This window comes from Lepus europaeus, chromosome 9 (genome assembly GCF_033115175.1).
Source record: "Lepus europaeus isolate LE1 chromosome 9, mLepTim1.pri, whole genome shotgun sequence".
Taxonomy (NCBI): domain Eukaryota; kingdom Metazoa; phylum Chordata; class Mammalia; order Lagomorpha; family Leporidae; genus Lepus; species Lepus europaeus.
In genome coordinates this window covers 11498033-11517441 of record NC_084835.1, presented here as the reverse complement: position 1 = coordinate 11517441, position 19409 = coordinate 11498033, and the positions used below count along the sequence as shown (strand labels likewise).

The window sequence follows — 19409 nt, the reverse complement described above, 5'->3', positions numbered from 1 at the left end:
AACAAGGCAAGGATACCACCATCATCCTTCTACATGGTACTGGAGGTCCTTGCCTGAGAAATTATGAAAAAATAAATGAAAGGCATAAACCTGGAAGCAATAAGCAAAACTGGCTGTTTGCAGACAACATGATTGCAGAAGCAGACTAAGAATTCTAGAAAGCTGCAGTGTAAAAATCAAACCTAATTCATTTCTTTTTTTTCTTTTTTTTTCATTTATTAAACTTTTATTTAATGAATATAAATTTCCAAAGTACAGCTTATGGGTTACAATGGCTTCCCCCCTCCCATAACTTCCCTCCCACCCGCAACCCTCCCCTTTCCTGCTCCCTCTCCCCTAATGACTGAAATAATCTCCCTTATAATAGTATTAAATTAAATTAAATAAATAGGAGGACATTTAACCAGGGAGAGGAAAGATGTTGACTCTGAAAAGCATACTACACTAAAGGAAGAAATGAAAGCAGACACACATAAATGAAAGTCATTCCATATACTTCAATTGGAAAACTTGATATTGTTAAAATGTGAATACTTCTGAAATTAATCAACAGATGCAATGCAATCCCTATAAAGATATCAATGGCATTTTATAGAAACATAAAAATAATCCTAAAACCTATATAGAACCCTAGAAGATGCTGAGAAGCCAACGCACACTTCTAAAAAAAAAAAGTTGACCGCATTACACTCACTTACTTCAAAATATGTTATAGGGAGCAAGCATTGGATGTGGTGGTTAAGACGCCACAAAATGCCACATTCCATATTGAACTTTTTGAGTTCAAGTCCCAACTCTGCTTCAGATTCCAGCTTCCTACTAATGCCCAGTCTGGGAGGCAGCAGGTAATGGCTCAAGTGATTGTGTCCCTGCAACCCATATGGAAAACCATAGGCATCTGAAGAGTGAGCAAGTGTATGGAAGAGTCAGTCACTCTCTCTCTCTCTCTTGATCTCCTTCTCCCTCTGTCCCACCCTCACACACTCACTCCCACTCCTGTTCTTGCTCCCTTTAAAATAAAATTTAAAATGAACTTCATTTTACTTTTTCAAAAAATCTGTCTAACAAAGGATTAATATTCAGAAAATATCAGCAACTTTAAAAATTCAACAACAAAAAATAACTAATCCAATTAAAAACTGTGCAAATGACCTAAATAAACAATTCTCAAAAGAAGAAATACAAATGGCCAATAAATAAATGAAAAAAAAAAAACTCAACATCACTAGCCATCAGGGAAATGTAAATCAAAACCACAATGAGACATCATCTCACCCCTGTCAGGATGGCTAAAATCCAAAAGACAGAGCAACAGATGCTAGCAATAATGTAGAGAAATGGGTAATACTTATACACTGTTGGTAGGAATCTAAATTAGCCACTTTGGAAAACAGTACAGAGATTTCATAGAAAACTAGAAATAGACTTACCATATGATACAGCAATCTCACTTATGAGATATAACTGAAAGACATGAGCAAGTTTTACCAGAGGGATACATGCACCACCATGTATAAGCATCACTGGTCACAACAGCCAAAATAGAGAATGAACCAAGGTGTCTACCGTCATTAGATGAATGGATAAAGAAAATGTGGTACATAACAATTTGGGACATGCTCAATCGGACTTGCCCCAAATGATGGACTTAGAAATGTGCCAGGGGATTACAATACAATCCCATCAAGGTGGCATGTACCAATACCATCTCACTAGTCCAAGTGATCAATTTCAGTTCACATTCGATGGCTCTGATAGGTCAAAGAATCATAGGGATCACACAAACAAGACAAGTGTCTGCTAATACTAACTGATAGAATCAAAAAGGGAGAGAAAGATCCAACATGGGAAGTGGGATACACAGCAGACTCATAGAATGGCAGATGTCCTAAACAACACTCTGGCCTCAGAATCAGCCCTTAAGGCATTCGGATCTGGCTGAAGAGCCCATGAGAGTATTGAAGGCATGGAAAGCCAAGATACCATGGAAAAGAAAAAAAAGAAGATCTAAATGTAAGATCTCTGTGAGTGAGATCCCAGTGGAAAGAACGGGGCCATCAAAGAAGGAGGTACCTTTCTCCAAAGGGAGGAGAGAACTTCCACTTTGACTATGACCCTATCGGAATAAGATCAAAGTCAGCGAACTCTAAAGGCTTCCATAGCCCTGGCAACTCATGACTAGAGCCTAGGGAGATTACTGACGCCATGAACAGGAGTGTCAAATTGTTAAATCAGCAACAGGAGTCACTGTGTACTAACATCCCATGTGGGATCTGTCCTTAATGTGTTGTCCAATGTGAAGTGATGCTATAACTAACTAGTACTGAAACAGTATTTTTACACTTTGTGTTTCTGTGTGAGTACAAACTGATAAGATCTTTACTAATTATATACTGAATCGATTTTCTGTATATAAAGATAATTGGAAATAAAAAAAAAACCTGGTGTTAAATTGGAAATGGCATAGAAAATTAATTTTAAAAAAAATATTATGTAGGATCTCTGTCTTTAATGTGCTGTACACTCTTATTTAATGCTATAACTAGTACTCCAACAGTATTTTTTTTCACTTTGTGTTGCTATGTGGGGGTAAACTGTTAAAATCATTACCTAATATATACTAAACTGATCTTCTGTATATAAAGAGAATTGAAAATGAATCATGATGTGATTGGAAGGGGAGAGGGAGAGGGAAAGGGGAGGGTTGTGGCTCGGAGGGAAGTTTTGGGAGGGGGAAGCCATTGTAACCCATAAGCTGTACTTTGGAAACTTATATTCATTAAATAAAAGTTTAATAAAAAATACAAAAAATGTGGTACATAAACACCATAAACACAATGGAGTATTATTCAGATATTAAAAAGAATGAAATCCTACCACTTGCAAAAAAAAAAAGGCATGCAACTGGAGAAGATCAGGTTGAGTGAAATAAGCCAGACACAGAAAGAAAAAGAGAAATATCACATGTTCTCCCTTGTAATTGTAAACTAAAGTCAAAAATTCAAAAAAGGAATATACGCCTGTGTGTGTGACAGTATTGCCGCAAATATACTTTGTGCTACATCTTTGTGAAACCAATGGTTAAGAATGGTATATTACTGTAATTTTAATTATCTGTGATCACTAAACTTTAAAATTAAATGGGAGAATGGCCATCTTTCCATTCAATTATTGTTTATAGACCTTTCCTATATTCCAGTTAAACTAAGGTATTTTTGCTTTTACTTGCTATACTTTCTATTTAGTAGATCATTAAGATTTTGGCTATAGTATAAATTAAAAGTATGTTACCTAAAACCTAAAAAAGAATGAAAAAAGAAAGGGAGAGGGAGGTAGGGTGGGAGGGCAAAGTGGAGAGTAAGGGAGGGATTATCATTTTATTCTGAGAAGTGCATCTAAGAACTATATTGAAGCTGTTAACACTTTAAAAAATCTTTAGAAATAAATTAATAAATTTTAAAATGTTACAAAGCTAGAGTAATTACAACACTACAGTCCTGACATAATAGCAAATGTGAACATCATTGGAAAAAAAACTGGACCCAACCTATAAACCAACAAGAAGCAGGACAACAGATCTTTGATCCTGGTAGCAGGAATATATAGAGTTGAATGGATAGCTTCTTAAACAAACGGTGCTGGGAACTGGATATTCACAAGCAAAATAATGAAATTAGGCCCTTATAATAGACTATACATAAAAATTAACTCAAAGGTTTGGAGATTTAAACCGCAGGTCTGAATATATTAAACTCCTACAAGAATACATAGAGGAAAATTCTCATACCATTGGTCATAACAGCCAATATTGTCTTAGATATTATAACAAAATAATAGGCCACAAACAAAAATACAATAATGGGATTGATTACCTCAAACTAAAAACTTTGTTTGACAAATAATCCATGTACAGAGTAAAGAGAGAACCTATGGAAAGGGAGAAAATTTTTCTAAGTCACCACTGAGTTAATATCCAAAACACAGCACACCTTTACTTCAGCAGCAAAAACAAATAACCTGACTTCGAAGGTCAAAGCGATGAGAACATTTTCCCCATAGAAGACATCTAAAGAACCAACAGCACAGGACAAGACGCTCTACATCACCTAATCTGTAATGAAAGGCAAATCAAAACCATAATGACACATCACTTCACACCTATTTGCATGGCTTTGATCAAGGAAACAAAACCACAAGATAACCACTCTTAGTAAAGATGTGGAGAAATTACAATCTTTTCTTTTGACAGGCAGAGTTAGTGAGAGAGAGACACACAGAGAGAAAGGTCTTCCTTTTCCGTTGGTTCACCCTCCAAATGGCCACTACGGCTGGCATGCTGCGGCTGGTGCGCTGCACCCATCCGAAGCCAGGAGCCAGGTGCTTCCTCCTGGTCTCCCATGGGGTGCAGGGCCCAAGCACTCCCGGGCCACAGCAGAGAGCTGGCCTGGAAGGGGGCAACCGGGACAGAATGCCGGCGCCGCAGGTGGAGGATTAGCCTAGTGAGCCGAGGCGCCGGCCAAAATTAAAATCTTTATACACTGTTGGTGGTGCATTTTCCATAATATACAAATAATAAAATGGTGCCTTTTATATAATATGGAAGCTAGTAAAGAATTTACTTAAAAATCAATATCTACCTGTATTGAGGTGGATTCATGTCTGAGAGGAAGAGTGTGGTGGGGGCAAGAGGTGCGGAATCACCACACAAACCCCGGGAGTCCGGTGAAAGCAGGCCTGAGGCAAGCAGCCTGCAGACTCGTTTATTTCAGTTCTACAGCTGCTTATATAGCCAAGGCAGCCAATCCAGTCAAGGGGCGGTCTATGCCCTAACCAATCACAGCCTGTTGCCAGGCAGTATCCAAAGTCATCCAATCACAGTCTGTTGCCAGTCAGGCTCTGTTGCCAGGCAGTTTCTGAAACCATCGAATCACAGCCTGTTGTCAGTCAGGCTCTGTTGTCATGTGGTTTCCGAAGCCATCCAATCACGGCCTGTTGCCAGGCAGTTTCTGTTGTCAGTGGCCATCTTGGCATGACCTTCTCATTCCACCACATACCTGCTCTATCCACCAATGTCCCTTCTAAGTATAGATTTCAATTAATTTCCATTAGGAATTCTAGAAGAATTAGCACTTTCACGCTCATTAAACAGTAGTCATACTATCCACAATACAGAAATACATAACTTGTTAACTTAACAAGTGAATGCTATCATTATCCCAGCCTTATACAAGACAAAATTGAACTGCTTGGTAACAAGGAGCCTACCAAAAAAAATTGATTTTTAATACCTCCAAAATGGATATATGCATTCAATTGAAACAAGCCAGGACTGTGTTTTCCAATACAGTACTCATGACCTATGAGCCATAAGCCAATCATAGCTATATATATGTGCGTGTGTGTGTATATATATATATATATATACATACATATATATATATAATCTAATATATAATCCGTCTGCCTGGATGCCTTTTGCTGGCAATCCCAGCTACAGGAAGAATGCAGAACATCACAATAGCATCCCAGAGGCACCTGGAGGTCTCATGGTAGGTTTCCCTAATATATAACCTAATTAAATTAGATAAGCTTAAAGCTCATATTCTCTGTTTCACCAGATGATTAGCTAGAGAAAATATGGCTTATTAATGATTCTCTCCAAAAAAAGAGAAAATTCTGCCCCTTGTGAGAACATGGATCGATTTGGAAGAAATTATGCCAGGCAGAATCTGGCAGGCATGGAAGGACTCACACTGCATGATTCCTCCTACAAGAGGGAGCTGGAATAGTCAAAGTCAGAGGAAGAGAGCAGCATGTTGGGTATCAGCAGCTTGGGTTGGGGAGTGAGGGCACGAATATTCATCTGGGAGGACACCTCAGGTATACAAGACGGATGAGTTCTAGATTAGCTTTAAAGTAGTGTGCTTATAGTTGGCAATATGGCATGTGCACCTAAAAACCCTTAATCAAGAGATGGTCAGACAGAGGAGACCAGTGTGTACCTCTTCCTTCACAGAGAAGAAAAAAGAATAAGAAAACCTCCCTTCAAGGTGAATGCATGAAGTAAAACATGGGAACTCAAAAGAGGCCCTGTGGGAACCCTGACCACACAGAGACCTGGATGACAGCATAAAGGTAGGAACAAAGTCACCTGGAAGCCACCATCCTTGGTCTGGAGGATCCACAGCATAGGGGAAATTGTGAACAGGAGGGCTCAGCAGAGCTCACCTGTGTGGATGCTTCCTCTGGCAATCCCAGCTACAGGAAGAAGGCAGGGACATCCCAAATAGCATCCCCGAGGAACCTGGAGAACTCATGGTAGGTTTCCCTAAGGGAAGGATCTCAGTGTCTCCCACACAATTCCCGGAGCACAGGCTGTGGTGGGGGCCACCATGCCGAGAACAGAGTCACTGTAAGAAGTGATGCTGCCCCAGGAGGCAGAAACCTTGCACCCTCTCATTCCTGAGTCCCCACAGACTTGAACCACACCAACCAAAGGGACTGCAGCAGGAGGAACCCACTAGACCCAGCAGGGCAACAACGACCCAGCACGCTAGCCCATGCAGTCTTGGTGCTGCAAGGAAAGGGGTGAAGAACAGCCCAGGATCTTGACTCCAATACCCTAAAATTATGGTACTTGCCCCTTCAGGCTTAGAACCCATCCCTCTACCACCCAGGCCACTACCACAGCCCATGCACACCAGGACTCCCAGCCAGGGCACTCACAACTTTGGCCTGAACTACCTCCCAGCATGCTGTCAACCACCACCTTCACTCTTGTGACTCCAGTCTCTCATGGAGAAGCTGGGAGACTGTGCAGCATCTGAGCCACTTTGAGGCTCAGGAGTACCCCCACTTACCTGCCTCTACAAATACAGTTGCAGTGAGAAAAGGAATCAGGAGGCTACACTATAGCATCCAATGAGAACTAAAGCCAAAGTAGCCAACCAAATGGACACCTGAAGATACATCTTCAAAAATTTTTTTCACCATGAAAGCCACCCCTCAAAAGTTATAAAGACAACTGATGTACTGATTGAAGACTCACCAGATGCATAAATACATAGTGACACAAAGGTGTGAAAAAAGCAAGGCAAAGTGAGAATTCCAAAAGGACACAAGAATCTTTAGCAAAAGAGTCCAATGATACAAGAATGCTTTAACCTAAGATTGCAATGTAAATGAGATGAAGAATCCTATGATAAGGAATCCTGTGATAAGGAATCCTATGATAAGGAGTTTATAACCATGATGGAAGGATACTCAAGGAGACAAGAGCACAAAGGTTAATGAAACTGGGCAAACAATGCATGATATAAAGGACAAATTGAGCAAAAGAATTCGATCAAGAACCAAACAAAAATCATGGAAATCTGAATCTCATTACATCAAATAAAAAATAAGTTTAAAGCTTCCACAGCAGACTAGATCAAGAGATCTGAGCTTGAAGACAGATCTTTTCAAATATCAGATGACAACAGAAAAAATAAAGAATTCAGAAAAATGCTTCAAAGACCCTTGGAAAACCGTGAAATGAACAAATAACTAGAATTTCGGAAATTGCTAAGGGGAGAGAGGAATAAAGGCACAGAAAACATACTCAGTGAAACAACAACTGAACAACCCTCTAATCGGGTGAGAGACATGAACCTCCAAGAACAGGAGGCTCAAAAGACCCCACATCAGAGGGACAGAGAAGAACATCCCCATGTCATATATTCAAACAAACTCTCAAAATAATTGAAAATGAATCTTGATGTGAATGGAATGGGAGAGGAAGCAGGAGATGGGATGGTTGCGGGTGGGAGGGAAGTTATGGGGGGGGAATAGCCACAGTAAATAAAAATTAAAAAAAAAAAACAACTCAAAGAATTCGAAAATCTGTAAACCAAAGGACTGTGTCACTTTTAAGGAACTGCCACAGAAGAGACCCACAGAAGAGATTTCAACAGAAACAATCCAGGACAGGAGGGAATAGAGTGATACATCCCAAGGTGCGAAAAACACCTGCCAAGTAAAAACGCTGTACCCAGAAAATCTATCTTACAGAAGCAAAGGAGAACCAAGACCTTTCCAAGACAAGCACAAATGGAAGGATTTCTTCACCACAAGGCCTGCCCTAGAAAAGATTGTTAAGGACGTTCTGCATAAAAGGGCAGAAGAAAGACAATCACCCCCAGGAAATCACGTGAAAGTGTAAAATATGGTGCAGTGCCATAGCAGGTGAAGACAACACCTGTAGTGCCAGCATCCCATATGGTGCCAGTTCAAGACCCAGCTGTGCTACTTTGGATCCAGCTCTCTGCCATGGCTTTGGAAAGCAGCAGAAGATGGCCCAGTGCTTGGGCACCTCCACATACATGGGTGATCTGGATGAAGCTTCTAGATCCTGGCTTCGGATCAGCCTAGCTCCAGCTGTGTCAGACATCTGGGGAGTGAGCCAGCAGATGGACAGTCTCTCTCTCTCTCTCTCTCTCTCTCCCTCCCTCCCTCCCTCCCTCTCCCTCTCTCTCTCTCTCTCCCTCTCTCTCTCTCTCTGCCTCTGCCTAAGCCTTTCTGAAACTCTTCCTTGCAAATAATTAAATCAATCTAAATTAACAACAAAAGAAAGTGTAAAATCCATTAGCAAAACAATAAAGGAAATTAAAAAGAAACAGAAGCAGTTATTTTAAATGACAGTTCTAAGTCATAATTTATCACTCATAACCTTAATGAAAATGGGCTAAATCATCAAATTAAAATGTAAAGAGTGACTTAATGAATACAAAATACAAGACCTAAAGATCCTGAAAACATGTCATGAACTTGATCAGTAAAGACCTAAAATGGACTGAAATTGAAAGGTTTGAAAAAACATTGCATGCACAAGTGAACCAAAGAGAGCAAGGGGAAAGAATTCAGTATCCAGGGTCATGAATGACAAATCACCCAGACAAAAACAACAACAACAAAGCACATCAGAGTTCAACTACAGAGTAGATGAAAAGTCCTGAACAGATGTTCACAGCACGTTTCCTTCAAAAGCTGCAGAAGAAACATTCTTTTTACCCCATATGGAGCACTCTTTAAGTAAAGACACCATATACTTGGCCACAAAACAAGTCTGGAAAAATTTAAACACTGTGAAATTATATGTAATTTTTCTTACCACAGTGACATAAAGCTAGAAGTCAACCAAAGAGAAACCATAGGAATTACACACATAGCTGGGAAAAGAAAAACATGCTCCTGAATAAGCAATGAGTCATTGCTGAAAGCAAAAGGGGACGACCCTGCCAATCCCATTCCTGGGAATTTACCCAAATGAACTGACATAAGTGAAAGACTTATTTGTATTCCCATGTTTTTTCACTGCAATTCACAAAAGTTAAGATTTGGAATAAACCCAAATGCCCATCAGCCGACAACTGAATAAAGAAAATGTGGTACATATACACTATGGAATACTACTCAGCCATAAAAATAATGAAATCATATCTTTTGCGACAAAATGGTTGCAAATGGAAATTGTTATGCTTAGTGAAAGAAAAATCAAAAATATCATTATATAGGGCAAAAGTCCCCAACTAAACAAAGCAATCTTTAGCAAAAAGAACAAAGCTAAAGGCATCACAATTCACAATTTTTTTAACTTTTATTTAATAAATATAAATTTCCAAATTACAAGTTTTGAGTTATAAAGACTTTTTCCCCTATAACCTCCCTCCCACCAGCAACCATCCCATCTCCCACCCCTCTCCCATCCCATTCACATTAAGATTCATTTTCAATTATCTTTATATACAGAAGATCAATTTAGTATATGCTAAATAAAGATTTCAACAGTTTGCACCCACACAGAAACACAAAGTATACAGTGCTATTTGAGTACCAGTTACACCATTAATTCACATAGTACAACACCTTAAGGACAGAGATCCTATATGGGGAGTGAGTACATAGTGACTCCTGTTGTTGATTTAACAATTGACACTCTTATTTATGACGTCAGTAATCACCCAAGGCTCCTGCCATGAACTTTTTGAGTTCCCAAACTCCAACCTTATTTAGACAAGGTAATAGTCAAAGCAGAAGTTCTTTCCTCCCTTCAAAGAAAAGTACCTTCTTCTTTGATGGCCCATTCTTTCCATTGGAATCTCACTCACAGAGATCTTTAATTTAGGTCATCTTATTTTTTTTGCCACAGTATCTTGGCTTTCCATGCCTGAAATACTCTCAGCTTTTTAGCCAGATCCATATGCCTTAAAGGTTGATTCTGAGGCCAGAGTGCTGCTTAGGACATCTGCCATTCTATGAGTCTGTTGTGTATCCCGCTTCTCATGTTGGATTTTTCTCTCCTTTTTAATTCTATCAGTTTGTATTAGCAGGCACTAGCCTTGTTTATGTGATCCCTTTGACTATTAATCCTATCATTATGATCAATTATGAACTGAAACTGATCACTTTGACTAGTGAGATGGCATTGGTACATGCCACCTTGATGGGATTGAATTGGAATCCCCTGGTACATTTCTAACTTTACCATTTGGGGTAAGTTCGAACACAATTCACAATTTAAAGATAGACTACAGAGCTATAGTACCCAAAACAGAATGCTACTGACATAAAAACAGAAACAGAACAATGGGACAGAGCAGAACCCCATAAATACATCCATGCATCTACACAACTGATTCTTGACAAAGATGCCATAATCACTATCAGGAAAGGACATCTTGTCAGTATGAGACTGAAACACCTGGATGCCCATATGAAGATGGAAATTCAACAACTACCTCTCCTCCAATTCAAAAATCAACTCAAAGTGGATCAGAGGTCTAACGACACAGCCTAAGGTGCTGGCACTCTGGCGTAGCAGGTAAAGCCTTTGCATGCAGTACCATCATCCCATATGGGCGCCGATTCGAGTCTAGGCTGCTCCATTTATGATCCAGATGACTGGTACGACTGGAAAAGCAGTAGAAGATGGCCCAATAATTTGGGCCTCTGTTCCCATGAAGGAATCCCAGAGGAAGCTCCTGGCTCCTGGCTTCAGATCAGCGCAGCTCCGGCCTTTGCTGCCCTCTAGGGAGTGATTCAGTGCACTTTCTGCCTCTCTGCATAAAACTGCCTTTCAAATAAATACAAAAATCATTTTTAAAAAGATACAACGTAAATCTTATGTTGAAGAAAGTGAGGAGGGTAGCAGGTGATCATAGCCAGGGAGCTCACGCTGTTGGCTCACACCAGAACCTGGTTCAAGTGCAGAAGGAAGGCAACACAGCCTAAGAAACGCCTGAGACCAAGGAACCCTACCCCTTTCTTTCTAACACCTGTTCCATCACCACATGACCCAAACTCTTATGCCAATGACATGGAAGGAAAGGGAATGACAGGACAATCTATCATTTAAAATTTACTTTCAGTCTTTGTTGCCATCAATAAGCCAAGGGCAGGGGTTGCTGGTGGTGTGCCTGTGTATCAAGGTATAGTAGACACAATTGAATTGTTTTTTATTTTTGCAGCACCTTCACTGTCCTGGCATGAATAAAATCCATATTCAGTGCAGAACACAAACTATGATCTGTGTAAATTGTGGATTCCACATCCAAGCTCAATGTTCTTACATTTTATTTAAAATTGACATGATACATGTGAAAATTCATGTTAATAAAGATTAATATTTCATTATCCAAAATAGCATTAAAGAGCAAATAAAAGGCACCATTGCAAGTCAGCACCTAATGTTTTAAACACCAATTCCACTTGCTCTCTGCTGGAATAAGGACGGTAGCTTTTCATTTTACTCAAGCACCACAAAGGATGCAAACGCTGCTAATCACCATGGAAAAGAAACCTGACTGGCTGGAGAAACAGCGGACTCAGACTAACAAGGTAAACGAAACAGGAGCCTGGACGTCTTCCATTAGGAAGAAAGTGATCTCCGGACAAAATATATGGATGTCTGACAATGGCCCAGGAATGTAGGTGAAAGAACTCACGACAGCCAAGGCAGGAAACCATCGGAGCAATAAAGGTAATGACATGGTAAGGTGAATATATGCGCACATAAGATGTAACAAGAAGAAGAAAAGTTTGCACACAAATAAGTTAGGGGGAAGAAGACAAAATCATGCATGCAGACAGAGCCCCAGTAAGGAGGGGGCATTTAACAGCTTCCCCCTTGAGTGTGGGCCAGACCTGGGTGTTACTTCCAAAGCAGAGAGCAGAAAGGAAAAATAGAAACTGCAGGTGCTCGAACCTTTCTGTTGTCCTGTCCTCTTAGGACCACCATCCCAAGTTTCAGATTTTGGACCTGTTATAGTGTTCAGTTCTTGAACGTTAATTCAGTTCCCTTTGCATTTCCATTTCTTTATGAAAATAGCAGTCTGTCAACTGTATTAAATTAAATATATGTTCAAAATTAGAGTCACAGTTTTAATTTTGAAGCAGAGAGCCTGTGAAACTAGAATACTAGAATTAAAGGCCCAAAAATGGCCAGGAGCCAGGTGTACAAGGTGAGGGTGGTCCTGGGGACAGGGTGCCCATCACACAATGGGTACAGAGGACCTCGGTGCCACTGTGGTCTCACAGAAGGCCAGGGTGCTGCAGTGTGGAGGGGGTAGGGACTAAGCTGCTCTCAGGATCACAAGGGAGAACCTGATGTCATCTACAGGGTTGGCCCCTTCTGACCCTCACACTCCCGTTGTCAGGACTCAGAAGAAGTTCTGAGCTCAGCTCTCCCCAGACTCCTCTTGTGCAGCAGGGAATAAAGGACATGAGGACACGGGTGACGTGTTCCACTGGGGACTCCATGTTCTCAGCTCCCTACCGGGATCTGTCACCTCTGGGCAGATGCGAAAATGACAACCTGCAGAGAGATGAGCTCAGACGTCCTTCCCTTAAAACTACATGTTCCTCTCAGGTGCAGAGTCCCCTGCACACGTCTGCCTGGTGAGTGGCTCTTTATTGCACATGTTCAAACCAGGGGTGGTGGGGCCTCTGAACAGGGACTGATGGGGGAATTGGGCAGTGGTGAGGGGTGTGGGAACTTTATTGGGGCCATCATCTCTATTCGGCCTAGAGGAGAGTCCCTGTGCAATGCACTTGGGATGTCTGCTTCTCAGGTCATTCAGCCCTTGGATGTCCAGGTACCTACAAATAAATTATTTTTCACAGAACATAGTTAGTTTTAGGTATCTGTTCATGTTTCTTACTACGATCACTTTTTTGCACTTGCTGTAGCAGTACTCATGCTACATACTATGCACCTGGTCAGCTTAAACGGAAGTGTAACTAAGGCTCACACACGTGAACTGGGAACTGGTGTTCACAACTGTTTTTATTTAATGTAATCAGGTGTGCCCTTCTCAACTTCAAGAATCAAGTGGAACTCTTATTCCTAAGTGATTGCTGCAGTTTCTGATGATTAAAAAGCAACTTTTGAATCCTGAGGAGGGAGTGAGTGTACCCTCACGTCCCTGTGAGATATACACCAGTATCTTGTCAGGAAAGCTTTTTGTCCAGTTCTAATTACAGATTGAATGAGTGCAGGATGACAACCTGCAGCCTGTGCTCTCCCAGTGTGAGGACAGTGATGGACGAGGCACTGCAATTCCAGAAAATATTAAAAGCAAGGGAAGGTGATGGATGCTTCCACCTCTCAGCTCAAAGCACAAAACTGGGCAAATTCACAGAGCTGCAGAGGATTTGGGATCCGCGTCCATCAGTCTCCCTCTGCGGTCTGGTTTTACAGCCCCTCCCAATTCTTTACCAATGGAGGAGACTGATTCATCCAAAAGCACAAACATGCTGGGGACTTGAACCTGATCCTGCCCAGCGCTTGGCTTAGGTTTCAGATTTCTCCCAAAGGACAGCTTTTCATGCACTGCCCATGATGGGGAAAACCTGATCCCGTGTCCTACTCTTGTCACACAGACAGAGGGTGAGTGCAGATGAAGGAGAGCCACTGCTGTCCAGCCAGAAAGGTGCTCAGGGTTCTCGCTCCATCTCAGGTGTAGCAGGTGCAGGCGGCTGCAGGGCTCTGGTTCTGGTAAGGACAGCACAGCGTCTGTGCTGAGCTCTTGGGTGCTTTCTCTGCACTTTCACATGATCCTTTCCTTTGCCTAACCTTTCTCCAGATAGATTAATAATATGAGCATTGTAAATATTCTGCCTATATGTGCCAACCCTGAGCTGTGCTGCACAACCCTTTCAGCCACAAGAACAGTGGTTAATTCTCACCTCCATTTATTTTAAATAGCTGCCTTTCCTGCCCAAGTGTCCTCCATGTGTTTTCCTCACATCCCAGGGCTCCTGCATTTCCCAGCCTCTCTGTAGACAGCACCGAGGACTATGTGGGGATGAGGTCATCCTCCTGGCTCTGCCAGCCACTCCCCCCAGGGCTCCTCAGAGTTTCCCAGTTGGAAATGCCCTGTGAGAGACAGTGGGCTGTGCTGCCACCCAGTCCCACACCCCCCTGCACGGAGCATGGCCAGTCTCACCTCCCTGTCCCCTCTCGGCCAGTCTCACTGTAACACACAGGAGGTGACCGTAGTGAGGAACACCAGTATTGATGGTGGACTGGAGCTCTGTGGGAAGCACACACTGAAGGCTGCCACTCCATGCATGGGAGGCTGTGCAGTACTGACGTGTGATGGACAGGCATCACACCACGTCCCAGCATCTCCACCCAGGTCCTGTCTCTGCACCAACATCCCTAGGAGCCATGCTGGGGGGGTGTATCCTAGATTACCCTGCTGGTGGCAGAGAACGCTGTCCTGTGTCCTGATTCCCTAGAGCTGTTCAGGTGTGCATGTGATGAGGCAGAGCTGGGAGAGGACTCACTATGAGCACTGAAATTAGCTATTTTTTGAAGGTTCCTATTCACCATAATGATGTTTCAGTGTTGTTATTACTACAATCCCCACATAACATTTACATACAGTTCAGCCATATGTATTAGACGTGGGGTTCGCTGGTAGAGAGTGTGTGGTCCATCATGTGGACACTCTGGTGAGAAACGTTTTCCACGTCTGTGCCGGCACTCCTGGAGGAAGGCACAGCTGTCACTTGTGATGCCATCAACTGTGCCACTGTCCCTGCTCCACACCGGCAGAAGGAGTTCCATTTTCTCTTGTCCTGCTGTGGACTTTCACCATCAGCAAAGAGCATCAGTGGTCTTAACCAAGGACTCCCTGAAGCTGTGTTTCTACCTATTCCTTCACACTGCTGGGCTGTGTACACTCCTGCTCCTCCTGAAACACTGACGACTGTGGCACTGCTCTCTCTGTCTTAAGCAACACTGGAATTAGAGTCAAACACTCTTGATCCCCAGATGTTTAGAGCAAGCGCCCCAGTGAGATTGAGCTCACTATGTGCACAAGTCATAAAGGTCTAATTAAACTGAATTATGTTAAAGCTATATTTCACAGAAATGTAATTTCAGGGCCGTTTTTAATGATTTCTATTTATTTAATTTAAGAGAGTTACAGCTAGAGAGGGAGACAGAAATGTCTTCCTTCCGCAGGTTCACTCCCCAGATGGATGCAACAGCCAGAGCTATGCTTTTCTGAAGCCAGGAGTCAGGTTCTTCCTTCCAGTCTCCCATGCAGGTGCAGGGTCCATCCTGCACTGCCTCCCCAGGACACAGCAGAGAACTGGACTGTAAGAAGAGCAACCGGACAGAACCGGTGCCCATATGCGATGCTGGCACCGCATGCAGAGGGTTAACCTAGTGCACCATGGTGCTGCCCCACAGGGCCATTGAAAAAGTTTATGAACTACTAATGTGCATCTATTTAAAATTATACTTTTAAAATGTTATTTGTTTATATTTTACTCATATTAGATAAGTACAAAATCTGGGCATATGCCATCTGTAAAGAGAAGAATTCCATTGACAGCAATTTGCTAGGGATCATACATGACCCATAAAGGGTGTCCTTCATTCTCTACCAGGCTTTATGTCACTTAACACGATGTCTTCCAGTTCCATGCATTTTTTAAATTAACATTATTTCGTTGTTTTCTGTCGAAAGTATATCATTGTGTGAGTATACTACATTTTGTTTATCCATTCATTTGATAACGCACATCTTGAAAGATTCCATCTGTTGGACATTGTGACCAGTGCTACAACACACATGGGGGTTAAGTAACTCTAATAGAATGTTTTCGTGTCTCTTAGATTTACCACCAGTTGCCAGAAAGCTGGAGCATATGGAAGTTGTATTTCTAGTTTTAATGGACTCTCTTAAAATGCAACAACTCTGCAACTGCTCCAGCCGGGGTCCCATTCAATACCCAATTTCTACATGTGTGAGTAATGATGAGAAGATCGTCCTAAGAGTTGATAACTGGACTCTGCTCAGGGCTTTGACAAGATAACAACAACTTGTTAAGAAGTGTCTCTATCTTGGGGATTCAGAGAAAAGACTCAAAATTGCATCACAGTTCTCTAACCAATATTGTTAAAATATTCTGCTATTCTTCTATTTTGTCTTCTCTCTTCTAGGCAGAGACAGAGTTGATCATTCATTAAAGAACTGCAGGAAGCCCCTAGATCACATTTATGAGGACCTGCATAACAAGAAACATTTCTGAGATAAGCATCTCTAGGATGTCATTGCGTTCCAGATCCACTTCCACGTTTAGTACGTACACTTCATCTTTCTTCACACGAGGTAGCACAAAGATCCAGGGCACACCTCAGACTGAGCATACTCGGTGGAGGACCTGAGCAATCTCAGCCTCGCAGATGGCTGAAGGTCACACTTGAGGGAAGGGCAGCCCAGGGACATGAACCCAGCAGGCAGACGCCAGAGTGCACTCTGAACAACTGTGCTCCATGGATACATTAGATAGGAATACATGGTACGGCATAAATACACCAAAAAAATCCTGTAAATTAACCAATTCTTTGCATTCTAAGCTGGTGAGACTCTCTATGTATGTGTTATGGTTATTTTTACGCAGTCTTTTTCATTCCATTTCAACAAATGTTGTGGAACTCTACTTTGTTCCTGACACTCTATCAAGATGATGCAGATCAAATCAAATCAGACATTGCTTATTCTCCCGAAAAAGCTATAATAAGGATATTTACATTATATTTGGCTTTTTAAAAAAAATGATTTTGTTTGTATGAGAGGCAGAGTGGCTGTGGTAGGGAAGAGAGCTTGTACTCCTGCATTCACTTGTCCACAGTGGCCGGGAGCAAGCCAGGACATGGTAGGAATCAGGGGCTCATTCTGCATCTCTGACATGGGTGGAGGTGACCCAGCCATGTGAGCCATCGCTTAACCCTCCTAGGGAGCACATTTCTAGGAAGGAGGAATAGAGAGTGGAGCTCAAACCTCGGCACTGTGATATGGGGTGCAGGCATCCCAAGTATTGACTTAACAGCCGCTCCATACACATGGCCCTATGGTAATATTTCATGAAGAGCACAGCTTACACACTTTGGAGCCAAGTGATGACACACATAATCTAAGCCTAAGAAAGGAGAGGTGGCCTGGGGGCAGGTGTGTGGCTGTGAGGTGGACTTCAGTTTAAAGAGCAGAAAGATGCATGGGGTTGATCTCCATATTTTGAGGATGACAAGATTATTGGAGGAAACAGATAAACATGCTAATAAATTTGATGAAATATTCTTCTTCTTTTTCTCCTCAGACACTATAAGCTTTTTCCAAAAATAATATGAATAAATATAATAAAATTTATGAAAGCAATGAGATGAGATTCATTTATTACACTGAAATTTCCATTGGGGTCTTGGCCAATGCCTTCCTTCTTCTCTTCCACGTCCTCAATTACTTTCTCCAGCACAGACCCAAGCCCGTCGACATGACGATTGGTCTCTTGGCCCTCATCCACTTAGTGATGCTGATGATTGTGGTGAGCCAGGCTATGGACATGTTTGGATCTCAGGGTTCCTGGGATGACATCACATGTAAAGCTGTCTTCTTCTCCTACCGGGTGCTGCGGGCCCTCTCCCTGTACACGTCCTGCCTGCTCTGTGTCCTCCAGGCCATCACCCTCAGCCCCAGGAGCTCCTGGTTGGCCAAGTACAAGCAGGCATTTTCACAACGCATCCTGTGCTCCCTGCTTGTCCTGTGCTTCTTCTCTATGTCCATCAGCAGTCACCTCATCATCTCCATCACGGCCACTCCCAATGGGACCTCACACGGTCTAATGTATGCCATGAAATCCTGCTCTGTTTTGCCCATGAGCTATTTCCTAATGCAAACATTTTCCACATTGGCAATCTTGAGAGAAGTCGTTCAAATAGGGATCATGGCCCTCTCAAGTGGATACATGGTGATCCTACTGTTCAGGCACAGGAGGAAGTCCCAGCAGCTACGTGGCACCAGCCTTTCTCCAAGAGCCTCCCCTGAGCAAAGGGCCACCCAGACCATTCTGGTGCTCATGAGCTTTTTCATGGTCATATCCTTTCTGGACTGCATTTTCTCTGCTTCAAGACTCATGTTCAAAGGTAACCCAATTATTTACTGTATTCATATTATTGTGTCCAACAACTATGCCACAGTCAGTCCTTGCGTGTTCCTCTGTAATGAAAAGCGTATAATTACCTTCGTGAAATCCATTAGGGGGAGAACAATAGATGTTAAATTATTCAATGAAAAGCAGTTCTCTAAATGAGCTATTGCACTGGTTGCCACATTTTTATTGCAGTAGCCAGTATATGCTGTCTGGGTAAAGTATTATATGGATTTATGACATATCCTTGGGTTTATTTACTTTCATGCATACATGGCAAAATCATAATACATAATGAGACAGTGTATTGGTATGAGCTGATACAAATGTGCTTTATGAGTGAGTGGCTCTTCAAGATGAAGTGTGAGATAGATCCCATTTGCCACTGCCTCGTATGATCCAGAAAGTACTGATTCATGAGATCAAAGCTCTTTCTAACAAATCCACAGTGATCTGCACATTGCCTAACTATGTATGCAATCAGACTTTACCATAAATTTCCTATGATCCAGCTACTCTACTCCTACAAATGCCAAAAAGTATTGACTACAGGAACTCACACAGTAATTTCCACACAAAAACCCATAAGAGCATTATTACAACAGTCAAAAAGCAGAAGCAACCCAATGTGATGGAATGAGAAGGCCATGCCAAGGTGGCCACTGGCAAGCGAGCGTCAGTTACTCTGGAATGGCTTTGAAACCCACCTGGCAACTGGCAGTGATTGGATGAATTTGAAACCCACCTGGCAAATGGAGCCTGCTGGCAACAGGCTGTGATTGGATGGCTTTGAAAACTGCCTGGCAACAAGCTGTGATTGGTTGGGGCATAGACCGCCCCTTAACCAGACTGGCTGGTCTTGGCTATATAAGCTATTATACCAACTGAAATAAACGAGTCTGCGGGCTGCTCGCCTCAAGCCTGCTTTC

General features: G+C 42.2%; 1 protein-coding gene across 1 annotated transcript; it reads left to right on the top strand.

The window, feature by feature from the left end:
- Positions 1–17826: 17826 nt before the first annotated feature.
- LOC133766191 (vomeronasal type-1 receptor 94-like) lies at positions 17827–18642 on the top strand. The gene has a single exon (XM_062199910.1). It carries the CDS (start codon positions 17827–17829, stop codon positions 18640–18642), a length of 816 nt encoding a protein of 271 aa, XP_062055894.1.
- Positions 18643–19409: the final 767 nt, after the last annotated feature.